The 23,932-nt window shown below is 51.0% G+C and overlaps 2 protein-coding genes and 1 long non-coding RNA gene across 6 annotated transcripts in view; 2 read left to right on the top strand and 1 right to left on the bottom strand.

The window, feature by feature from the left end:
- STAG3 (STAG3 cohesin complex component) overlaps positions 1 to 2,742 on the top strand; it is a 28,718-nt gene extending 25,976 nt beyond the window's left edge. For all 3 annotated transcript variants that reach the window (XM_069571129.1, XM_069571128.1, XM_069571130.1), the window contains 5 exons: positions 167 to 341; positions 592 to 693; positions 1,000 to 1,078; positions 2,070 to 2,129; positions 2,340 to 2,742. In XM_069571129.1, coding sequence (XP_069427230.1) covers positions 167 to 341; positions 592 to 693; positions 1,000 to 1,078; positions 2,070 to 2,129; positions 2,340 to 2,348 — 425 coding nt within the window. In that variant the 3' untranslated portion in view covers positions 2,349 to 2,742. The remainder of the gene's footprint in view (positions 1 to 166; positions 342 to 591; positions 694 to 999; positions 1,079 to 2,069; positions 2,130 to 2,339) is intronic.
- Positions 2,743 to 4,594: 1,852 nt separating this feature from the next.
- On the bottom strand, positions 4,595 to 13,247 carry LOC138429522 (uncharacterized). Its single transcript, XR_011252824.1, has 2 exons — positions 12,852 to 13,247; positions 4,595 to 4,875 (listed from the first exon to the last, which is right to left on the bottom strand). It is a non-coding gene; the product is annotated as an uncharacterized lncRNA (long non-coding RNA).
- Positions 13,248 to 13,470: 223 nt separating this feature from the next.
- PVRIG (PVR related immunoglobulin domain containing) lies at positions 13,471 to 15,233 on the top strand. 2 transcript variants are annotated; one of them, XM_069571136.1, is made up of 5 exons: positions 13,472 to 13,679; positions 13,765 to 14,118; positions 14,204 to 14,327; positions 14,427 to 14,487; positions 14,589 to 15,233. In XM_069571136.1, exons 1-5 carry the CDS (start codon positions 13,619 to 13,621, stop codon positions 14,937 to 14,939), a joined length of 951 nt encoding a protein of 316 aa, XP_069427237.1. In that variant the 5' UTR covers positions 13,472 to 13,618; the 3' UTR covers positions 14,940 to 15,233. The 2 variants fall into 2 exon arrangements, with proteins under 2 accessions (XP_069427238.1, XP_069427237.1); XM_069571137.1 differs by having other exon boundaries at positions 13,471 to 13,679; positions 13,765 to 14,327.
- Positions 15,234 to 23,932: the final 8,699 nt, after the last annotated feature.

Below are 23,932 nucleotides of genomic sequence, written 5' to 3'. Positions count from 1 at the left end.
TACGTAGGGCTGTGCTCAGTTTTAGTCATGTCGTAATGAGACCGTCTAGATTTTCTGTTGCCTTCTTACTTAACTTTTTCTTACCAAATCCTGAGCAGATCTTGAAAATCTGAAGTGTCTAGTGGTACCTGGTCTCCAGTAAGCATGTGCCTCTGCTGCTTTTCAGGGCCCTCCAGGCAGCACAGAGAAGACGTCTCTGCATCCCAGGAGGAAAGCCTACAGCCAAACAGCATCCCAGCCACACCTGCCCTCACCTCCACAGCTGTGAAGAGTGGGCAGCCCCTTGGGGTGTCGGAGGAGATGGAAGAAGGCAGCAGCTCAGAACTGGCATTTCCCCAAGGGTGTGTCCCCCGGGGAAGCCTGGCTCTGATTCCCCAGTCTAGTGTCTCCCTGTCTGTGTTGTGTTGTTGCCTGCCACAGGACCCCCTCATTCTTGGTTCTTCTCAGGTCCTTTCCCCGTTTTTCAGCTTTTCGTTTTCTCTTTTCCCCTCCACTCTGAACTTTGTGCTGGCTTTAATGCTGGCCACTTTACCTCCTCTTTTTACCCTATATTTTTATCCCTTGTCACTGATCCAACTTCATTCCCAACAGCCTGTACATTTTAGGCAACCCAAGGTCAAGGTCCTTGAGTCCACAGCATTTCCAGACTCCGCTCAACCCTTCAGGTCCTGGTCTGGGCAAGCAGCTGACCCGGTGAGCTTTTCTCGTCATCTTCTGTCTTCACTTCAAGTCTGTCCCCCGTCACGAGGGGATTCTCCCTCATCAGTGCTGCTGTGCTGGTGCTTTCTGGACTGGCTCTAACCACACAGCACTTCCTTCCAGTGTAATGTGGAGCCCTAGTGTATAAAATGGACAGAAGTAGAGCTGCTCTGATGGGAGCAGGGGTGCGAATCTGGACCCCTGGTCTGCTTACTGCCCTGCCCCTGCTTCCCCATTCCCCTGGGGTGCCCCATTCCTCTTGGGTCCTTGAAAACCTCTACTCTTGGCCACTGCTTCCAGGCTCAGCTTGATGGAAGAGGATGAGGAAGAATTAGAAGTTCAGAACGACTCGAGTGAAGATTGGCAAGGTTCAGGCAAGGTGAGTGGACCCAGTAGTCCCTTCTCCCTTTAGAACTGGAAGCAGATGCGAGGGACAGAACCTAGAGTGATTCTCCTTTGTCCTGTGATGCCTTGTCCCTGGAAGCTGCCCCAGACGCTTTGAAAGAGTCATAAAAGAGTAAGGGTTTGTAAGTTTCTGTTCACTTTGCTTGGACTTTAAGTACCAAAAAGGACTGGAACCACACTCCCATTCTCAGTCCCCATGTAAGTATTTTGTTTCTTAATTGCCCCAGAATTAAAGGAAGCCCTCAAGCTAGAGAGAAATGGGAGGTTACCCAGTGCTTGGAACCTGGCAGCAAGTCTCTCGTGTCCCAGCGCAGGCTCAACCAACCTCTGCTCCTGAGAGGGCTGCCCGAGCCCCTCCCCAACTCATTCCACTGCTCTTGCCTGCCTGTTTCCGCAGGAGGAAATGCTGCCAGTTCAGTAGGAAACACATGGAATTCAAATGAGATGTCTCGTACGAGTCCTAGGTTCCCCTGCTTTATCAAGTTAACTCCATAACCCCTCTAAGCCTCATCTTTAAAATGGACCTTTACATAAGATACAGAGAAAAGGCACCTTATAAACAGAAGAGGATTGTGTTTCTGCTGCTGTTCCCTTCTCTGCTCTTTGAGGAGGAACGGGCATAGCGGAGCGGGGTGGAGGTTGAGGGGGTCTTGTGCACGAAGGCAAAACCAGACAAAATGCTCCACCCAGAGCCTAGACAGCAGGACCTCTGTTAGGTGTTTAGTGCTAAAGTTCCCCCAGGAAAACCCAATCTCTGGTTCCAGAGCTGAGCAAATGTAAGGTCTCCGGCAGGCCAGGAGAGGGGGCACTGCCCTGATGACTCTCACTTTGCTCCTCTGCCCTCCCTGGCTTCAGGGACCCACTCGGCCTGAAATTTGCCACATGAGAGGGAAAGGACCCTCTGTTGTCTGCAGGTGATGGGAGTGGGGAGGGACTGTTCTGACATTTGACCCCGTTCTCTCTAGTCCTCCTCCTCCAGTGAGCACAGGCTGGACCTTTTAGATTCTACAGAGCTGAACATGGAGGTGAGTGTCCCCAGAACAGACTGCAGAAGGCAAGTTAAGAGGCCGCAGCCTTGGGGCTGCCGTCTCAGTCGCCTGGGGCTTTAGCGTGTCCTGGGGGAGGGGCAGTACCGGAAGAGGAGAGTTTGTCACCTGGAGGACGTTGCAATCATCTCTTTGACCTCTGGTCCATTGTTAGGTCTCTGTAAATTACTTTCCTCTTTCTCATTACAGGATTTCTGATGTAACCCTAGGTCCTTCCCCATCTCCAGGACATGACCACTTAGAAAAGGCCAGCAGAAAAGATGGAATGAAAGGAATCATTGCTTCCCCACCCCTGGTCTCTGAGGGGAAAGAGTTGGGCTGTGCCTTGCTACCCTGGCCTTCTCTGGCGATGCTAGACTGGAGCAGTCACAAGCTCCTGTCCTTCCTAGGGCTCCGTCCCTTTCTTTGAGCAGAGTGCCTATTTTCTGCTGTTTGGATTTGGCGGGGGACATCACCTCAGTTGTGGAGAGGGGCACCGCACACCTGTGTTGAAAATAAGGAGCCCATATATTTTTCTGTATTGTGGGAAAGTTTCTGAGCTTCTTTTGTGCCCTATTGATTTAGCTCAATAAACATGTATGAGTCAGTTGCAGGATGTGGCTTGAGACTGTTAAACTGATGGGAGGTCAGGTTCTTTGCTGGAGCCTTAAGCAGCTCTCCCCAGCCCTGTGGTCCCATGTACAGGTGCTGGTGTTGCCCCTGCCCCTGGCAGGTGCTTTGTGCACTGGCTCTCAGGGATGTGTTGCTTAGTCAATGGGAGACTGGCTGCCTCCGAGCAGTTTGCCTGGTGGAACGAGTTTAGGTCGAAGAGGGAAGGTAGGGGAAGTATCCCGAAGGGCGGACCGTGTGCCTCCACTGAGACCAGGCCAGTTTCCATGTCTTGGTAGCCCTCACCCATGTGCTTCTTTCTAGGGATAATTTCATGCCCTCATCCCAGAGACAGCTGTTGTAACTTGAACTTTTATTACAGAACCTCAGTATCTGAGAGTTGGGAAGAAACTCAGAAGATATTCTGAATGTCCAACCCCAAACCCTCACCACCACCCTCTCCTCATCCTTTCATTCCCCAGCTAGTTCCTCACCAAGTCCTGGCAAGTCATTCTCCAGAATTTCTCTGATCTCTCTCCTGTCAGTGCTGCCGTCATCTCTCACCCAGACTCCATAGAATAGCCTCTGGCTACTGGACTTCTAGGAACTGACTTGTTCTCATTTTGCTTCTTGAAACACTGTTCTCCATTCCCTCTAACAAGTAATCGAATACCTGAAAACTGTTGTCACTTTTTCTGCTGTGACTGCTTCCTTGTGTGGTTTAAGGAACTCTTCAGCCTCTCCTTTTAGATACAACTTCAGTTCTTCCCCGTCCTCCCCATCTGCTGTAATCAATCTCACGTTCTCGCTGTGTGGCGTCCCAGGGTGGACACAGTCATCCAGCCAGTCCAGTGGTTTCTGCAGAAGGATGCGTGGTTTCCTGTGATGAGGTCACTCAACCAAACTAATTTCTTCCTCCTTCTCCGTCCCTCCAGATAAAAGCTAGAAGTTGGGTTTGTGAGTCCCATTTTAGAAAGGCAGAGTGCCAGTGCCCCGGGCACCTTTACCTGTATTCAGTGGAGCGGGTCCAGAGAGGAGCCTTTTCTGAGGGGTCTGGGAGCAGAGTGGGAAGACCAAGGTGAAGATACAGAGGTCACTAGGGGTCTAGGAGGAGAAAGAATCCCAAGTTACTTAAATACCAGTCAAGCTGGTATTTCATGAGATCAAAAGAAAGTTGGAAGCTCTGTAAATGTGGAGATCTTTATGCAGCCAACAGACCAGTGTAGGAGGCTGAGTCCCAGCCTTAGAATCTGTGCATGCTTTACATCATGTTCCCCAAATTCTTTGCCACTCTCCATATATTGAGAGTTTGCATCTACGTCCTTTTCCTTTGAACATGGGCTCTGTGAGTGCTAGGTAAACAGAATATGGTGGAGTGATGCTGGGCCAATTTCTAAGCCCAGACCGTGAATAAACTGGCAGCTTCCACATCCTGTTTCTTGAGATACTCACTCTTGGTGCTCCAGCAGCCACGTGGAGAGGTCACATGGAGTTGTCCCTCCAGCAGCCCTGAGGTCCTAGCCTGTACTGAGCACCAGTCGCCAGACGGGGTTCAGATGTGAATCAGGTGATTCTAATGCTCAGCTTTTGAGTCTTCTAGTTAAGGTCCCAGACATCAGGGAACAGAGACAAGCCATCTTCCCAGTACCTTTTCCAGATTCCTGACCCACAGAATCCAAGAGCATAACTGAACAGTGGTGTTTACACCATTTTGGGGGGTTCATTATGCATCATTAGTAACTGAAACAGAACCTTAGAGTCACAAGATGCTTTGGACATATTTGTCAGTTTAAAAATTATTTATAAAGTAAAAATGTACCACCTCTTTTATTATGCATTCACATGTAATGGATGAATTTATGGAATGTTTTAAAGTATTTTATTGGTTAACAGTACAAAAACCCCTTTTTTGCTCTAAAAGAAACATTATACTGAGCACAGTGAGAAACACGAGGAAGCATTTTGATTGCAGTTGCACCCCTCCTACCGTCTCCTTGTGGTTACTTGGTCTTTGGATGCAGGATATCTTTGGTAGGTCCCAGCGTTTGCCACTGGCTGTTTAGCAGTTCACTGCAATTTTGGTATTTTTATAAGAGGAGGTAAACTCATGTCCTTCTCCACCATCTTATCTCCGCCCCTGTTATGAGAAACATTTTTTAAATCATGGCTTATTTTCTGAAGTTCTAGTTAAAAGTGTGTTTAAAACTATCAAAATAAACAACTTTTTTTTTAATTTTTATTTTTACTTTATTTTACTTTACAATACTGTATTGGTTTTGCCATACATTGACATGAATCCACCACAGGTGTACATGCGTTCCCAAACTTGAACCCCCCTCCCACCTCCCTCCCCATAACATCTCTCTGGGTCATCGAAAAGAGTATCTTTCAAACAGATTTAAATCCAAATGGAACGAGTGCTGCTTTGGCTGCATCTGTTACTTTTTAAACAGATGAATCAAAACCCACTGAGATTCTTCATTTGGAAGACTTGTCAACAGGTGAGAAAGTGATTTCCAAGTTGAAATAACAGCATTCTTAGAGGGAGAAACACATTGTTTGGGACAAAAACTCCCTACATCCTGTAGCACGTTAAGTTGCAGTTGGTCATGCGAGCTGAGTTTACTTCTCTGACCTCATGATACTGCCCTTGTTAGTGGTGAACCGTGGCAGGTGTACCCAAGTGAGGGCACCAGTGTCACTTGAAAATACAATGAAGTTAACTTTTTATTAGTTATCTTTAGAAATGTCCATTTTTCCTACGTGACACCAGTGGATATTTTGTACCACCTGAGTTTGCAGGCACCCCACCTTGACAGCTGCAGCTCTGGAGGGTTCTGTGCCAGTAAGCCCCATGCTGGCTCAGGTAGGGCTGGGGCTTCCTAAGCAGCAGCTCCAGACAGTCAGGCCCAGGTCAGGATGGAACCATAGCTGAGGCCAGTTCGGGCAGGAGAGGTGGAGGCCTCTGCACGGCTGAACCTTCCCGTGTTGACAGTGACACGAATGTTTGCAGGGGACTGGCGTTGCTGTGCCTGGCCTGTCTGCTGAATCACTGCTTAAATCATTTTAAATATTTTTCAGTAAGACTTTTTCTTCCTTTGCAACCATGAACTCTGCCAGAAGGTGAGTTGTTGAAAAAGTGTCAGTCATGTCTAGCTCTTTGTGACCCCATGGACTGTACAGGCTCCTCTGTCCATGGGATTCTCCAGGCAAGAATACTGGAGTGGGTTGCTATGCCCTCCGCCAGGGGATCTTCCCAACCCAGGGATAGAGCCCAGGTCTCCTACACTGTGGGCAGATTCTTCACTATCTGAGCCGCCAGGGAAGCCCTGGAAGAGTTGGTGTTCTCTCCTAAAGTGAAGAGGGTTTTTCCAGTTTGTTGAGAAAAGCCTTCCACTAAGAAACATTTAAAGTTTTCACTTTGTCCTTTGAACTCCAGGCAACACTGACCCTGGGGGTTACAGGATGTAAGAATTTGTGCTTGGGTGACGTGAGAGAATGGGACGGTATTTTCATAAATACATTTTAAGGCCTTCTCTGTAGTTCCTTCCCAGGGAAAAGGGGGGAACATCAGGATCCTGAGAAGAGGCCACAAAGCAATTCACTCTCTAGCTCAGATTCCCTGAAAACCCTGTGTGTGGAGTGGGATTGCTGAGAAATAGGCCCTGAAGAGTGCTCAGGCAGGAGGGGAGAAATGGAAAGCCAGCAAACTCGCCAAAGATGAACCCAGGGACCTCAGGAAACTAGAGGGCAGGGGCTCAGGATGCTGGGGAGACCTAAAGGACAGTCCATTTACTTCAGGAGATTAGACCGGTCATGGGCTGAGTGGTGTGGCAGAAGCAGAAAAACAGGGTCGTGCGTTGGCTTCCCCCATCAGGATGGCAAGGGCACCTGAGGTGGGGACTCAGCACAGGTTTTCTGCTGAGGTGGCAGATGCCGCGGCTTTCGGGACAAAAACATTATTCCACTTAAATTTTTCACTGGGACGAGCTGCTGAGCGTAGTGGTTAGAGTCAGTTTGGGAACTACAACTTTTGTTCACTGTGTACTGCTAGCTTTGTGATGCTGGATAAAGTAGTTGCTCTTAAGGCAGTTGTTAGGAGCAATTCACATATGTTAGTTTCATAGTTAACAAATTTAGCACATAGTAGCAGAGACATTACTTTGCTGGCTACGGTCTAGTCAAGGCTATGGTTTTTCCGGTAGTCGTGTATGGATGTTAGAGTTGGACTGTGAAGAAGGCTGAGCACCGAAGAATCGATGCTTTTGAACTGTGGTGTTGGAGAAGACTCTTGAGAGTCCCTTGGACTGCAAGGAGATCCAACCAGTCCATTCTGAAGGAGATCAACCCTGGGATTTCTTTGGAAGGACTGATGCTAAAGCTGAAACTCCAGTACTTGGGCCACCTCATGCGAAGAGTTGACTCATTGGAAAAGACTGATGCTGGGAGGGATTGGGGGCAGGAGGAGAAGGGGACGACAGGATGAGATGGCTGGATGGCATCACGGACTCGATGGACTTGAGTCTGAGTGAATTCCAGGAGTTGGTGATGGACAGGGAGGCCTGGCGTGCTGCGATTCATGGGGTCACAAAGGGTCGGACATGACTGAGTGAACTGAACTGATACACTCAGATATAATATTTTACATTATTTTGATGCAAGAACTTAAGTGGCCTATTATACACATTTTAAATAGATGTAAAAATGAGTCTGTCTCTACAAACTCAAAATGAGGATGGTCGTCATTGTGGATGGTCACCAGGATCCACTGAGGGCTGGAGCCTGTCATGGGCAGAGTGCTGCCCCTGCGCCATTCACCTGGTCCTCCAGTCACACTCAAGCAGCTTTCCCGCTGCTTTGCCTGATCGTGAAGACCTGGGAAATCCTAGCCCCAGTTCAAACCCTCGAGGTTTCCAGAGACTGATCACAGGCGCTGCTTGCTCTGCAGGAAGACTAGGGCTGTGACCACAGGGGTTTCACCAGGAGATGTCAGAGCAGGAGGTGGCCAGTACCAGACCTGTGTTATCTAACCTGTACCTCCAGGCCAGAGGGCAAAGGCCAACAGTGGTGTGAATACAGGGCTCACTGTACTTAAGATTTTAATGACCTCTGTGTCTCCAGAGCGCAAAATTCTGGAGACTTCAGGAATAGCCAAGAAGTTCTGAGAAAGGATGAGCACCTTCACATACATCAGAACAGAAAAGCATTCTACTTAGGACCATGTGATATTGACACTGGAATAATCAAATCAATGGGTAGATGAGGAAAGAACCCAGAAGTAGGCCCCTTTGTAAGAATTAGTGATTAGGACACCAAGAGACCGAGGGGACTTGGCAAGATGGAGTAGAAAGACCCTTAGTTACCTCTTCTCATGGGCACACCAAAATTAACCACAGAAGAATTAATGAGAAAGACCAGAAAAGATCTACAACTAAAGATATAAAGAAGGAACCACAAAATGGGTAAGGGGCAGAGTTAGGACAGAGTCAACCCAGAGCAAGCAACCCTCAGATACAAAAGTAACTACGGTTGCAGAGGCTCTCCCCGTGGACCATGGGGTTGGCGGCCCACATCAGGCGCCAAAGCCATTGGGAAGATGGGCCTGCAGAATGGCCTTGAAGGCTGGTGGGGCTTGCTTGTAGGGGCCAGAGGGCTGTGGGAAATGGACTCCACTCTTAAAGGGCACATAGAAACACACGGTGGGGGACTCCGGGCAGAAGAGTCTGAGGCAGGCCACCTCGGAGAGTCTCCCAGAGAGGCAGGGGGCAACCGGCATCCACCCTGGGGATATAAGTGCTGGCAGAAGAGCTTGTTCTACCACAAGGACACTGGCGCTGGCAAGTCCCATGTGGACTCCTCCCTCTGGGACGCAATTCCACCCATCAGTCAGCAAGTACCAGCCCCAAGACCCCTGGGCCCTGGGTCCAGCTAGTAGCGAGCTGGCAAGCCCTAGCCCCACCTGCCGACAGGTAGATATTAGCCCCAGACCAGCGCTGCCCCATAGTCTGCCATAGTGGGACCCAGCCCGCCCATCAGCAGGCAGGTAGGCACCAGCCCTGGCATCCCCCTGGACCCTGCTCACCAATTCTAGGACACCTTGGGCCCCTTGGCCAGAGAACTTGGGATTTAGCACCACCCAGCAAGCAGGTTGACACCAATGTCAGGATCCACAGGGCCCAGTAACCAGAGACCCTGGGACCCATCTCTGCCCACCAGTAAACCAGCACTGGTCCCAGGACCCCTGGGGTTCTGCAGTCAGCTAGCTGCCTTGTGATCAGGCCCCAACTAGGAACTGGTAGACTGCACAAGACAGGGCCTAGAAGCCAGCGCAACTAGGGGCCAGCTATGCCTACCAGACTGCCCACAGTAATTAGCCTGCCACCATAACCCACACAGGGCCACCCCTAGAGCGTGTATCCCTGGTGACCAGAGGGGAGTGCGCTGCTGGGATACATAGGACGTCTCCTCCAAAGGCCACTTCTCCAAGACCAGAAAACGTAAGCCATCTACCAGATGGTGTGTTGGTCACTCAAGTCATGTCCAACTCTGCAACTCCATGGGCTGTAGCCCACCGGGCTCCTCTGTCCATGGACTTCTCCAGGCAAAAATACTGGAGTGGGTTGCTATTCCCTCTCCAGGGGATCTTCCCAACTTAGGGATCCAACCCAGGTCTCCTGCACTGCAGGCATATTCTTTACTGTCTGAGCCACCAGGGAAGCCCAGGAATTCCAATACATTCATGAAAAAGAGTCTGGCCCTACATAGAAATAAAAACAGCAAATTAAGCGGAGGAAGGTGACAGACACAGCAACATGTTACAAAAGAAGGAAAAAGACAAAGTTGCAGAAGTACGTGAAGTGGAGACAATCTACTCAGTAAAAAGTTGAAGGTAATGGCCATAAAGACGAGCAAAGAACTTCAGAGAAAAATAGAAAAGCAGAGTAAGAAGTTAGAAGTGTTTAAGGAAGAGTTAGAAAATATAAAGAGGAACTGAGTAATAAAGAGAAAAATACACTAGAAAAAAACAGATTAAATGATACAGAGGAATGGACCAGAGAGCTGGAAGACAGCAGTGGAAATTGGTAGAGCTGAACAGAAGAAAATAAAAAATGAGGACGGTTTTAAGAGACCTCCAGGACAACATGGAGCACACTAACATGTACATACAGAGGTCCCAGAAGGCGGAGAGAGAGAGGGGGGGAAGGGGCAGGAAACATATTTGAAGACATAAGAGCTGAAAACATCCATAATCTGGGGACAGCAACAGACATTCAGGTCCAAGAAACACAGAGTCCCAAACAGGATCAACCCAAAGAGGACGACACCAGGACACACTGTAATTAAACTGGCAGAACGAGAACATTAAAAGCAGTAAGGGAAAGCAACCAGATTCATACAAGGGAACTCTCGTAAGGCTATCAGCTGAGTTTTCAGGAATTTTGCAGGCCAGAAGGGAGATGCGTGATATGGCGGTCAAAGAGAAAAACCTACAACTAAGAATACTTTACCCGGCGAGGCTTTTGTTCAGATTTGATGGAGAGATCAAAAGTTTTATAGACAAGCAAAAAGCTGGACGAGTTCAGCACTACCAAACAGAAACCTGAAAGGGGCTTGCCCAAGCGAGAAAAAGCTAACTACTGGAAACATGAACATTACAAAAGGAAAAACCTCATTAGTAAAGGCAAGTATACCGGAAAAGTAGTAAGTTAACCACACACAAAGCTATTAGTAAGATTAAAAGACAAAAGTAGTAAAAATCATCTATACTCACAATAAGTAGTTAAGAGATGCACAACAAAAAGATATTAAAATGTGTCTGAAATCAAGAGATCAGCAACTTAATCACATATATATATAGATTGCTATGCGTAAACCTCATGGTAACAACAAACCAAAAATCTATCACACACACACAGAAATTCAAATACTAAAGATAGTCATCAGTTCACAAGGGAATAAGGCAAAAAAAGAACAAAAGAACTACAAAAACAAGCAGAAAACACCACTTGGACTGGAGACACATTAATGCCACAGGTGTTAGTTTCTGCAAAAATCCCCCAGTCAGTAATGCGTTAATAAAACAGCAATAAGTGCATACCTATCAGTAATTACTTTAATGTCAACAGACTAAATGTTTGAATCTAAAGACATAGAGTGGCTAAATGGATACAAGACCCGTATATATGCTGCCTGCAAGACTCACTTCTAATCTGAGGAGAGACCAAGAGAGGGGATGGAAAAAGGTATCCATGCAAATGGATCAAAAGAAAGCTGAGGCACCAATACTTAATGGCAGACAAAGCCAGCTTCACAATGAAGACCGAATAGGAGGCAAAAGAGGGCATTATGTCATGATCGAGGGGTCACTCCAAGAGCAATAACTGCAGATACACATGCACCCGGCACAGGAGCGCCTAGACGCATAAACTAATAGCCACCGGCATAAGGGGGGAGGTGACAGCATCACAACAGATGGGCCTGGAGGGCACGAACGCTCAGCGAAATGAGCCAGAGAGAGTCAAGTACTGGGCAGTACCGCTTATAAATGGGATTTAAAAAACGCAACAGACCAGTGACTATAACAAAAAAGCACTCATGGAGAAAAAAACTAGTGGTTACCAGTGGGGAGAGGGATGGCAAAGGGGTAAGACAGGGGTGGGCGACTAAGGGGTACAAACTACTATGAATTAAATAAGCTAGAATGATATTAGTATGTAATACAGGGAATATAGCCAATATTTTATAATTAGAAATGGAATATAACCTTTAAAATTGTGAATCATTGTTGTACACCTGAAACATATAATATTGGACATAAACTATACCTCAATTTAAAAACATAAGGCTACAAGGTTTGTACAGCACAGGGAATATAGCCAATGTTTTGTAACTTTAAATGGAGCATAATCTATAAAAAATTTAAATCACTATGCTGTATGCCTGAAACTAATGTTATAAATCAACCACCAATAATAATTTTAAAAGATTGCAAGTGACTATTCAACAGGGGCTTGGGGACATTGGCTGGCATCCTAAATTGTAAAATAACACCAGCTCCAAATTAAAATTCTTCATGGATCAAACATAAACTCTCATAAGAGTTAAGCATAGAAACAAAACTATGACATTATAATTTGGCCCTCCTAAGCAATACACAAAATCTAGAAACAATAAAAGATGGACATTCTTAACCTTACTGAAAATGAACATACAGAGGGAAAAGGGAGTGGGCGGCTGGCGAAGAACAGTAACGTTCTCTACTTTTCAAACACAACCACCACCACATGTGGAGTCCGAATCCCACACGATGAGAACCTACTGGGGACGACGTGACTTACAAGACTGAAAAAACAGCAAAAAGCTGGTGAATGGCTAACTTTGTGCCGGGGCTTTTCATTCATCCGTCACCCAGTATTGAGCTCCCCTATGTACTTGGACCGTGTGGAGGCTAATAAAAGAGCCACCACCCAGGGCCCGCCATCTGGGCGGGTGGCTATCCGTGAAGGAAAAGCACTCTCGAGACAGCTTCCTAGAGTGGGGGGGCTTCCTAGAGTTGGGGGGGCCTGACCTGGGCCTCGCAAAGTGGGGAGAAGAAAAGGATCCTCCCGGCTAGAGAGGCTGAAGTCCGCCCCGTGTGCCCTGGTGCTCGGCACTCGCGCTGGGCTGGGCCTCAGTGAAGTGGGCGAGCTCTGCACAGGTCTCCCTCACCTCAGGGGAGCAGGAGGGGAGAAAGCGGGTGAGAGAGCAGGTCTGAGTCAGGTCTGGAGACCGGCACCCAGCCTGAGAGAAGGTCGAAGGGTAAGAGAATGCACGCCAGCTGGGCTGGGTGCCATGAAGCGACGGGCCTGGAGGCCCTGCTTATTCTGGCTCCCCGGTGTGGATGTGAAAGACTGGGGGGCTGATGGCTGGCACCACGGAATCTGAAGAGATGCTGAATCAGGGGCATGTGGGCAGGGCAGGCCTCGGCACCACTGCCCTCTGAGTTGTCACCACACCCCGGACAGGAGTCCTCCACACAGACCCGTGGCTCTATCCCTTAAGCTCAACAAGCCACTCTCAGCCCAGGTGCAAGTTCAGCGGAAGACAAGACAGGACACAAAGCATTCTGAGCACCTGTCACTGGGACAGCAGCCCTCTCGTCAGTGTGTTCCGTAAAGGAAGATGGACAGGAGAGCGACCCAGAGCGATTCCGAGGGGGAGAGCCGGCTTGAGCCCGAGGCAGGGTTGGGGTGAGGGTGGTTAAGGAGAGGCCAGGTGGTCAGGATGGGAAGCCTTCAGAATTTCCTGATGGGCTGGAGATGAGTGAAGAGTTGCAGACAACTGCGCCTTTGGCCTTAGCAGCTGGAAGCCAGTTGCCCTCAGCTGTGGGGAGGAAGGCGCAGATGGAGCAGGGCTCTGCAGGCAGGTCACAGCCCAGCTGTGCCTGGTGGGCTCCGCTTCCTCTCCCCAAGTTCTGCCACATTCCATTCAGGGAGGTTGGGGGTGGTGGTGTGTGTCTCAGCCTTCTTCCTAAAGACAAACCAGGGGGTCCATCCCTCTCCAGGGAAGGACATCTTCTCAGGTCCCCCTGAAGCATATCTCCCCCCAGGGCTGGTACGCACAGGCAGGGCAGGGCTGGGAACCTGAGCCCCCGTCCCGCTCACACAGGAGCTCAGCGTGGGAACAGGGAAAACCTTGTCACTGTCACTTTAAATTTCTGGGGGGGGGCATTCCTCGACCCCAGATTCAGAGAAGGAAGTGGGGCAGGTTTGCAGAGAGTACCCAGCAGCTGCTCCCAGGGCAGGCTCATCCTCATACGTAATACTTCCTGCGATGACACCGGAAATACAAGTGCTGTCCCCACGACCACAGCCCCCTGGAGCCCGGGCCAGAGGGGAGCCATGGACAGGCCCCGGGCCCTGGGCCTGCTCTGGGCACTGCTGACTCTCTGCCTCACTGCTGGTGAGTGGGGGCCGCAGAGGAGCAGAGGCCCTGGGTGCGGGTGGAGACCCAGGCCCAGACCTTGTCCCTGCACCTTCTCCCGCAGGGACTCCGGAGGTGTGGCTGCAGGTTCAGAGGGAGGCCACCGAGGCCTCCTTCACCGTCCGCTGTGGATTCCTGGGCTCGGGCTCCATCTCCCTGGTGACTGTGAGCTACGGGGGCCCCGACGGTGCTGGGGGGACCACGCTGGCTGTGCTGCACCCCATATTTGGCACCAAGAAATGGACAGCTGCCTGCCAGGCCCGCTGGGAAACCAGTACCAGCGTCTCCCTCACCTTGGAAAGGGCTCCCACGGCAGGGAGGGGCTCCAGTTCCAACACCACCTTCTGCTGCAAATTCACTTCCTTCCCTGAGGGCTCCCAGGAGGCCTGTGGGAATCTGTCCCTCAGCACAGACCAAGGTGGGGCGGATGAGGAGGGGGGCCGGCGGGACAGGGAGGGACTTGGGGCGCCAGCCACCTCACTGGTATGTCTCTCTGGGCACAGAGCTCCCTGCTCCCAGTCCAGCCCCCGTGCTGCGGGCCGACCTGGCTGGGATCCTGGGGGTCTCAGGGGTCCTCCTCTCTGGCTGCATCTACCTTCTCTACCTCCTGCGTCGGCAGAGGCACTGGTGAGACGCAGCCCCCGCTGAGCCCAGTCCACCGCCCCCATCTCCCCCCATCCCAGGCCGGCCACACGCTTTGCCTCTGACCACCCTCACTCTCCCCAGGTCGGTCATGAAGCTTCAGCCGCCGAGACACAGCAGCCCCCAGACAGACCGGAGAGCCAGTGTGAGGATGGGGGCTGGTTTCGGAGGGGAACGGAGGGAACTGCAGCTGGGGGGCCAGGAGATAGAGCCTCACTCGGGCCTCCGTCCCCATCACCCCTGCAGGCAGCCGGCCAAGCCTCCCTGACCTCCTTCCACGTCCCCTCCGCCGCCGCCGCCGCCGCCGCCACCGCCGCCACGACCACCAACTACTTCAGCCCGGCAACCCTGCACCCGGTCCCCCCACCCCAGCCACTGCCCGGGTGGGTGCCGCTCCCCCCCTACGCCGCGCGCCGACCCCAGAGCCCCGGCGCCTGGGCGCCCCCGCCGGCCTCCGCGCGCAGCAGCTTCGTCTCGGTCGAGAACCGACTCTACGCTCAGACGGAAAAGCGGCCGCTCCACGCCCGCGCCGACCGCATCCCGCTCCCGGACCGTCTGGGGCGCAGAGCCGCTTTGGGGCCTTCAGGAGTGCGATGAGAGGGACCCCGGGTCATCTGCCTTTCTCCTCTCCGGGCCTCTGGGACGCCCCCCTCTGCTGGATGTCTGCGTTCCGGGGGCCACCGTCTTTGCACAGCTTGTTTTATCCTTAGGCTTCCAGCGAGCGTCTCCACACAGACCCCGCGGGCTGCGGATGTGGGCAGCACGTGTGCAAGCGTGGGCACGCGGGTGTATGTGTGAGGTGACAAAACCCCATCCCACGTGGTTTCCTGTTTTTAAGTCCTCAGCTCCCCAGGTGAGGGCGATAACTGTCAACAAAAATGGTTTCTCTGACCTGGGCCTTTTCTTCTTTGGGGGTGCGGGTGGTGTGGGGGGGCAGGTTTGTAAGAGCTTAGCCGCGTTTCAACCCCTGTGAGGGGCCAGGTTAGGACCGGAGGGGAGGGGGTGTCAGCATGGGGACCTCTCCTCTGCCCCACCCCCGGCGGGGGTAGCGGGTGGGGGTGTTCTGGCCCTGCAGGTCTGGCTGAGGAACGCCAGGTGGAAAGACAGGTTGGGGGTCTGGTGGCCCAACCTCAAATCCCACTATGTTCTGGGACCGCAGCAAAGGCTTCTGGGGCTTCAACCTCAGAAAAGTGCCCGGGTCAGGGGCTCCCCGAGATGGCCTGGAGGTGGGGCCCTGATGCCCTTCCTCCAGAGCTGACATTCAGAGGCAGGGGACCCACCTCAGCTCTGCCCACACCAGCTTCCTCTGGCTCCTCTCTGGTACCTGGGCACCAGGATTGCTCCCCACTGGCCTCCTTGAAGGGTGGTGGGGGCAGGCAGAGGCCGCTCAGACACGGCCTGAATCCACGCTTCCCCGCCCCCCGCCCCGCCCCGCCCCAAGCAGTTTTCCTCCTGTAAACGGGCCCAACGGCCCTCAGCTGGGCCTGGGCCTCCTCACACCTTTCCCACAGGAGACATGGTGAGAGCCCTGTAACCGCAAGGACTCACCGGCCGTGACAAATTCTGGGTGGCAGGGTGGGGGGCCGCAGAATGGGCCTGGAGCCGGGCTCGGACAGCACCCAGCCAGGCGGGGGCACCTGCTGCTTGGCCCCTTCCTGGGTCCTGCCTGTGGGAAACCCCAGGAGCACCACCTCCATCCCAGGAACCGCCTCCTCTGCCTGGCTCAGAGGCTACGACCACAGAATCTTCCAGAAACCTCACTTACTCCTGCAGGTATTGTTCAAGGAACCCATAGGAGCCCCACCAGCCAGCAGCTCTACACCATACAGGGGAGAGGGTGAACCAGACAGGGCGAGGGGTTAGTTGAGGGTCATCGGTATCCTCTGAGGAGCCCGCAGCACTGGCCTGGTCAGCTCAGTGGTCCATGTAGGATTGGGGGCTCATGGGCAAGAGGTGGGGGTGCTGAGGAGGTCCCTGATGGTAAGCCAAGGTAGAGAGATGTAAGCAAGGGAGTAGCTTGGGGCCTGGCAGCCTTGGGACCACATCAAGACCAAGGACAGAGGGGTGGGCAGTGGGGCTGAGGGGAGGCCTTGAAGGAAGGCTCACTTGCCTAGAAGAGACTGTTCATGGGAGGAGAGAGCCACTCTGAGGGCTCCTGGGCCCCCAGCCAGGCCACCAGCCCATCAGAGTCAGGAGAGTCTGCCAGCTCAGGAGGCGATGAAACCCTCATCCTCGGGACCCAGGAGGTCTGGGCCTCGGGCCTGTTCCTAGCCGGCCCGAAGTCAGAGCCAGGGGTGGGGAGGGGCCCGGCTGAGAGCCGAGATGTGGCTGCGCACAGTCCCCTCAAAACCCAGCCTTCGTTCAACATGCGGGGTCCCTGAGGCCCAAAGGGGCAAGGACTGGCGCCAGGGGACAGGACTTAGCCAGCCCCAGCACTTCCCCTGGGCATCAGGGACATGCCCTCAGCCGATCCGGAGTAAGGCTTGGGTTCTGACCCCAGACGACGCTCCCCGCCTGGGAGGCCCGGGGGGCTCACTTCACCTCTAAGAGGCTCACTTTGCGCCTCCCGGGGAGGTAAGGCCCGAGGGGCATGAGGAGATGGTGAACCAGGCCCAGGTACTAAGCAACTCCGCCCGGAGCATCCTATTTACTACTTTGAAAACACCTGCCCCTCGGGGTGTTTAACAGCCCACTTAACAGATGTGGAGCCAGAGCCCCAGGTCCCACAGCTGGGAGGCAGAGGCGTTCTTAGTGGGAAGAGGGGAGACGCCCGCCGCTGGGCTCGGGGAGCGGCAGAAAGCCCGCGGCGGAGACGCGGGCCGGGCGTGCGGGGGCCACCAGGTGGCGCCACTGACGCGACTGTGCGGCCACGCGAGGCGGCCCGGAGGCCCCTCCGCAGAAGCCGCCCGCCCAGCCCGCGGGAGCGAAGGGCGGACTCAAGGCGAGACAGAGCTGTGGGCCCAGCGCCGACCCGGGACCCCATCCTCTCTAGCCAGCCCCGCATGCCTGGCCCAGGAGCCCGCCCCAGAGCCTGCGACCCCAGCCCAACCCTCAGCCCTCGGGACCCTTCCTCCCCGTGACTGCCTGCCACCCCCGGCCACCGGCTCCTCCTCCCGCCGCCATCCCACCACAGCGGGCAGGGGCCCCTGGGGGCGCACCCCGACCTTCTCCCCCTCGGCGACCCACAAGCTCCCCTTCTGCAGTTCAGCCCCACCCAGCCCCGGGCTCGCCCCGCGGCCCCGCCCTGAGACCGCCCCCCGTCCCCAGCGCTCCGGAGCACCACCCCCCCCCCAGCCGGCCTGCCACCCGGTGCGCCGCAGCTCCCACCCTCCCTCCGGGGAGCCCACGGCGAAGGCTTTTCTGGGCTTCCGACTCTCGGCTGCCAGGGCCCAGTGCTGCTGCCCGCCCAGACGGAGCGCTGGACCCTGGGCATCACCACCACCTGCCGGGTGTGACCTCGGGCTTCCTGTGGGTCCGGGGAGCCTCACACCCTTGCTGGTTCGCTGCAGGGGCTGGGCAACGTCGTGGCCTCGCCCCCAGTCCAGTCCAGGCGCCCACCAGCTGGGGTTGACCTTAGCAAAGGAAGGGAGGGGTCTGGGACCTAGGGAGCAGAAATCGGACGTGGTGTCTGAGGGCTTAACCAGCCCCAGCACCTCCAGAGAGAAGGGCTGGCCTGGATGAGCCGGGGGCTGGAAGGGGCAGAGTTGAAGAGTCAGGGGAGCCTCTGGCCTCCCTGCTGGTCTCTGGGCCTCTCCTAGGCCCCCGGGGAGTGACTCTCCAGAGAGAAAGCACAGGCTGTGCCCCATCCCCAACACGGGGATGCCCCAAAGCACAGGATACTATGTCTGCTGGCGCAGCCAGGGGTGGGAAGGCTCTCCAACCTCAGGTTCCACTCAAACCCTGCTGAGGGTGGGCATGACATCTGGAATTTCCATTAGTGACCCCTCAACAGCTTCATTTCAGCATCCATGAAATGGGTCAAAAAGCTATTTGGATAAAATAAACAGACATTACAAAAGATTGGGATGCTCTGAGGAGGAGGAGGAGGGCTCCTCTGGGATGACCTTTTTCCCCAATTTTTTTTTTCTTGTGGCAAAATATAGAAAATTTACCACATGAGTCATTTTTAAGGGAAAAGTTGAAATGCAGTTGAGGAACAATATTACGGTAATTCCAGGTGTACTGATTGATGCTTTTGAACTGTGGTGTTGGAAACTTTTGAGAGTCCCTTGGACTGCAAGGACATCCAACCAGTGCATCCTAAAGATCAGTCCTGGGTGTTCATTGGAAGGACTGGTGTTGAAGCTGAAACTCCAATACTTTGGCCACCTGATGCAAAGAGCTGACTCATTGGAAAAGACCCTGATGCTGGGAAAGACTGAGGGCATACAGCAACTCTATCTTTAATTTTTTGAGGATCCTCCATACTGGTTTGCACAGTGGTTGCACCAATTTACATTCCTACCAACAGTGCCTAAGTGTTCCCTTCTCTCCATATCCTTGCCAACATTTACTATTTGTTGTCCTTTTGGTGACAGTCATTCTGACAGGCATTAAGGTGGTATCTCATAGTCATTTTGATTTGCAAGATGACATTTAAAATAAAACCTGAGGGACTTCCCTGGTCCCTGGTTGGGACTCCACGATTCCCAGGAAGAGGGCACAGGTTTGATCCCTAGTTAAGTGTAAGTAAGTGTAGTCGCTCAGTCATGTCTAACTCTTTGCGACCCCATAGACTGTAGCCCACCAGGCTCCTCTGTCCATGGGATTCTCCAGTCAAGAATACTGGAGTGGGTTGCCATTTCCTTCTCCAGGGGATCTTCCTGACCCAGGGATCGAACCTGGGTCTTCCACATCACAGGCAGATGCTTTACCCTCTGAGCCACCAGGGAAGCCCGATCCCTGGTTAGGGAACTAGAATCCCACCTGCCACACGGTGCAGCACCCGCCCCCCAAATTAAAATTAACCCTGAACACGAGTGGTAGTTCTCTATCCAAAGATTGTGGCAAGATCATTCCAGGCAGGAAAAAGTACGTACAAAGGCGCCATGGTTAAAAAGAGCTTGGCACTAGCATGGCCCAAGGCAGGTCAGGAAATGAGGTGAGAAAGAGAGCAGTAAGCAAAGCCCAGAACAGGGATTTGGATTTTACTGTTAGGGCAGGAGTCACTCCTGCTGGGCTTTAAGCAGAACAGTAAGATGATCAGAGTTACATTATACAAATATCATTCTGGTGCTGAGTAGAGAACACTTGCATGAGAGGGAGAATAAAGAACAATTAGGAAGCTACCACATAATCTAGGTAGGAGATGGAGTGTCTGAGTCAAGGATGGTGAAAAGTAGATGGAAAGATTAAAAGTAGTGGATGGATTAAAAATGTGTTTTGGAGGCAGAGGGTTGTTCCCGGCTGTGGAAAGAAGGGATCGGGATGGTCTTATGGGTAAAGCCCAGTTTTCCAGCTTGAACAACTAGGTAGGGCGAGATGCCATTCACTGAGATGGAAGATCGACAGCAGCACGTCCCAGGGAAAGGGTGATAAGGGGCCAATAAACACTTAAGTTGAGATAGCTGAGATGCCTCAGCTCAAACTGGGTGCAGGTATGTCAGCGCCTCCTAACAGCCCAGGCAGCATCTTTGGAAGGGACAAGAATTACATGCAAAATGTTGGAAAGAAATAAAAGTTCTAAGTAAATGGTAAGATATACCATGTCTATAGATCAGAAGACTCATTGTTTAAAGACTATTTCTATCTAATGTATCTACCGGAGCAGGAAATGGCAACCCACTCCAGTGTTCTTGCCTGGAGAGTCCTGTGGACAGAGGAGCCTGGTGGGCTGCTGTCCATGGAGTCACATAGAGTCGGACACGACTGAAGCGACTTAGCATAGCATGCAACGTATCTACAGAATCAAAGCATTCGTAATTGATATTCCAGCAGGCTGCATTGTAGAAACTGCCCAGCTGATTTTAAAACTTAAAATGTATTTGGAAAATACAGAAGTAAAATTCCTATATCATGTGGCAATTATATCTTTAATTTATTTGGAAAAAGTAAAACAATTCTGAAAAAAACGAAGTTGGAGACTCATATTATCGAATTCAAAACTTATGTAAAGCTAAAGTAATCAAGCCAGTGAGGAATATTGGGGGAAGAACAGATGTAGATTAATGGAACAGAATAGTCTTAAATAGACCCCCTCACGTGTATGTTTACAGTCAGCCCTCCACAACTGCAGATTCAACTAACTGTGGATCAAAGGTATTTGGAAAAAAATTTTAAGAAATTTCAACAAAGCAACAGTTGAATTAGCCACGTGTTTGCAACTCTACATAACATTTATATTGTATGAGGTATTATAAGTAACCCAGAGATGATTTACAGTGTACAGGAGGGAGGTGGCCAAGACGGTTGAGAAGAAAGTATAGAACAGGAAAGAGTCTACAAATAATAAATGCTGCAAAGGACGTGGAGAAAAAGAACCCTCCTGCACTGTTGGTGGGAGTGTAAATTGGAGAATATCATGAAGCTTCCTTAAAAAACTAAAAACAGAGCTACCATACGATCCTTCAGTCCTGCTCCTGGGCATATATCTGGAGGAAACCATACTTTTAAAAGATACATCCACCCCTATGTTCACTGCAGCACTACTCACAATATCCAAGACATGGAAGCAACCTAAATGTCCATCAACAATGAATGGATAAAGATGCAGGACATATACACAATGGAATATTACTCAGCCATAACAAGAATGCAATAATGCCATTTGCAGCAACCTTGATAGACCTAGAGATTATCATACTATGTGAAGTAAGTCAAACAGAGAAAGACAAATATCATATGATAGTGCTTGTATGTGGAATCAAAAAAATGATATAAATGAACTCATTTATAAAACAGACTCAGAAAATAAGCTTATGGTTACCAAAGGGGAAGGGTAGAGAGAGATAAATTAGGAGTTTGGGGTTAACAGATACACTTTATATATATAAAACAAATAATCTACGAGGACCTGCTGTATAACGCAGGGAACTATATGAAATATCTTAGAATAACCTATAATGGAAGAGAATGTAAAAGAAGAATATATGTATTATTTACACATATAATTGAATCACCCACTTCGCTATACATCTGAAACTATCACAATAAAAATTTGTAAAAATAAACTATACAGGAGAGAGGTGACTGAGATGGTGGAGAAGGAAGACCCTGAACTCACCTCCACCCATGAATACACCAGAATCAAAACTACTTACAGAGCCACTATCTATGAGAATGCACAGAAAAGATTCCCCACAACTAAAGACAAAGAAGGAACCACACTGAGCTGGATAGGAGGGGCAGAAACGCAGTACAGTCAGGACCCAGACCCCCAGGCTGACAATCCACCTATGGAAGGAATATCACAATCCTGGAGGTCCTCCCCAAGGAGTAAGAGGTCCAAGGCCCACATCAGGCTCCCCAATCCCAGAGGTCCTACACGGGGAAGACGAGTCCCCCAGAACAGCTGGCTTTGAAAACCAGTGGGACTTCTGTTCAGGACAGCATGAAGGCCATAGGAAAGAGACTCCATTCTTACAGGGCAAGGGCAAAACCTCACACTGAGTCCCAGTAGGGAGGCAGATATACAAAAATCTACATCAGACCCACAAGAACTAGAAAGGAATACAACCACACCACTAAAGAAAACCAGCCAAAGGGGAAGAAACAAAAAGAAGAACAGAACTACAAAAACAACCAGAAAACAAGGAACAACCAGAAAACAACTGACCCAGCTCGAAAGGAGCCTGGGTCAGTCCCACGCACTGATCTTGGTGAGCCGTCTAGAGAGGCTGAAGGCAACCGGGTCTCCCCCTAAGGACAGAGATGCTGGCAGCCGCCTTTTCCGGAGTTCACTCCACCAGGGTAACACGTGCGCTGGCGGGCACCTTTTTGGAATCCTCCCTCTAGCCTACGAGCACCGGGGCCGAGGCCCTGTCTGCCAACAGGCCAGCAGCGGCCTTAGGCCCTACCCCAGGCCAAGAGGCCAACCGCAGGATACGTCTCCCCCACCCGCCAGTGGGCCTGGTAGCCGCTGGGCGGGGATGCTGTGCCGACCAGCACACTGCAGTATTTTTGCTGCAGTGGAAGGGCCCAGGCGTGTACGTAGGGGCCACCCCAGAACACACAGGTCTGGTGACCAGAGGGGAGCATGCTGCTGGGCCCCACTGAACATCTCCTACATATGGGAATTTTTAAAATGTAGATCTTTTAGGATTCATGTGAACTTGAATGACTACCAGTTTAAAACAAGTGAGTCTAGTTATAGGTCAACATATATGAACTCCGGGGGACCACAAGTCAAAAATCTACAACACATACACAAACACTAGAGAGAAAGGAATACAACCACCCCACTAAAGAAAACCAGCCAAAGGGGAAGAAACCGAAAGAACAGAAGTACAAAAACAACCGGACAACAAGGGACAAATGGCAGTAAGTAACACAGAGCAGCAACCACTTTATGCAGAAGGAAATGGCAACCCACTCCAGTATTCTCGCCTGGAAAAGTCCATGGCCAGAGGAGCCTGGCGGGCTGCAGTCCACGGGGTTACATGACTGAGCATGCATGAGGGTGGAGGGAGACGGGTTGGTAGCAATAAACTGGTAGAACGAAAAAAAAAAAAATCACTTTAAATGTCAGTGAATGCTCCAATCAAAGAGTGGCTGGTTGGATTTAAAAAGACTCATCTATATGCTCTTTATAAGAGATTTGCTTCAGAGCTGAAAACATTCAAATTGAGTGAAGGAACGGAAAAAGATATTTCAAGCAAATGGAAATGACAAAAAAGTAGCGATACTCACATCAGACAAAATAAATTTTAAAACAAAGTCTATAACAAAGGACAAAGAAGGGCATTATATAATGATAAGGGGATTAACACGAGAAACTATAACATTCATTAACATATATTCATCTAATATAAGAGCACCATTTATACACAGCAAATATTAAACTTAGGAGTAGAAACTGACAATATAATAAGGAAACAGTAGGAAACTTTCAACACATCACATCAATGGACATTCTGTTCAAACAGAAAAATAATAAGGAAAGAATGGTCTTCAATAACCTCAGATATGCAGATGACACCACCCTTATGGCAGAAAGTGAAGAGGAACTAAAAAGCTTCTTGATGAAAGTGAAAGAGGAGAGTGAAAAAGTTGGCTGAAAGCTCAACATTCAGAAAACAAAGATCATGGCATCTGGTCCCATCACTTCATGGGAAATAGATGGGGAAACAGTGGAAACAGTGTCAGACTTTATTTTTCTGGGCTCCAAAACCACTGCAGATGGTGACTGCAGCCATGAAATTAAAAGACACTTACTCCTTGGAAGGAAAGTTATGACCAACCTAGATAGCATATTCAAAAGCAGAGACATTCCTTTGCCAACAAAGGTCTGTCTAGTCAAGGCTATGGTTTTTCCAGTGGTCATGTATGGATGTGAGAGTTAGACTGTGAAGAAATCTGAGCGCCAAAGAATTGATGCTTTTGAACTGTGGTGTTGGAGAAGACTCTTGAGAGTCCCTTGGACTGCAAGGAGA

The sequence above is a fragment of the Ovis canadensis genome, chromosome 24 (assembly GCF_042477335.2).
Source record: "Ovis canadensis isolate MfBH-ARS-UI-01 breed Bighorn chromosome 24, ARS-UI_OviCan_v2, whole genome shotgun sequence".
Taxonomy (NCBI): Eukaryota; Metazoa; Chordata; class Mammalia; order Artiodactyla; family Bovidae; genus Ovis; species Ovis canadensis.
This window is presented reverse-complemented; position numbering and strand designations above follow the sequence as displayed.

Coding starts and splice junctions, on each gene's coding strand:
- PVRIG (XM_069571137.1), top strand. CDS start 13,619: ATGGACAGGCCCCGGGCCCTGGGCCTGCTCTGGGCACTGCTGACTCTC. Junction 14,328..14,426: donor CTGCGTCGGCAGAGGCACTG/GTGAGACGCAGC, acceptor CACTCTCCCCAG/GTCGGTCATGAAGCTTCAGC. Junction 14,488..14,588: donor AGACAGACCGGAGAGCCAGT/GTGAGGATGGGG, acceptor TCACCCCTGCAG/GCAGCCGGCCAAGCCTCCCT.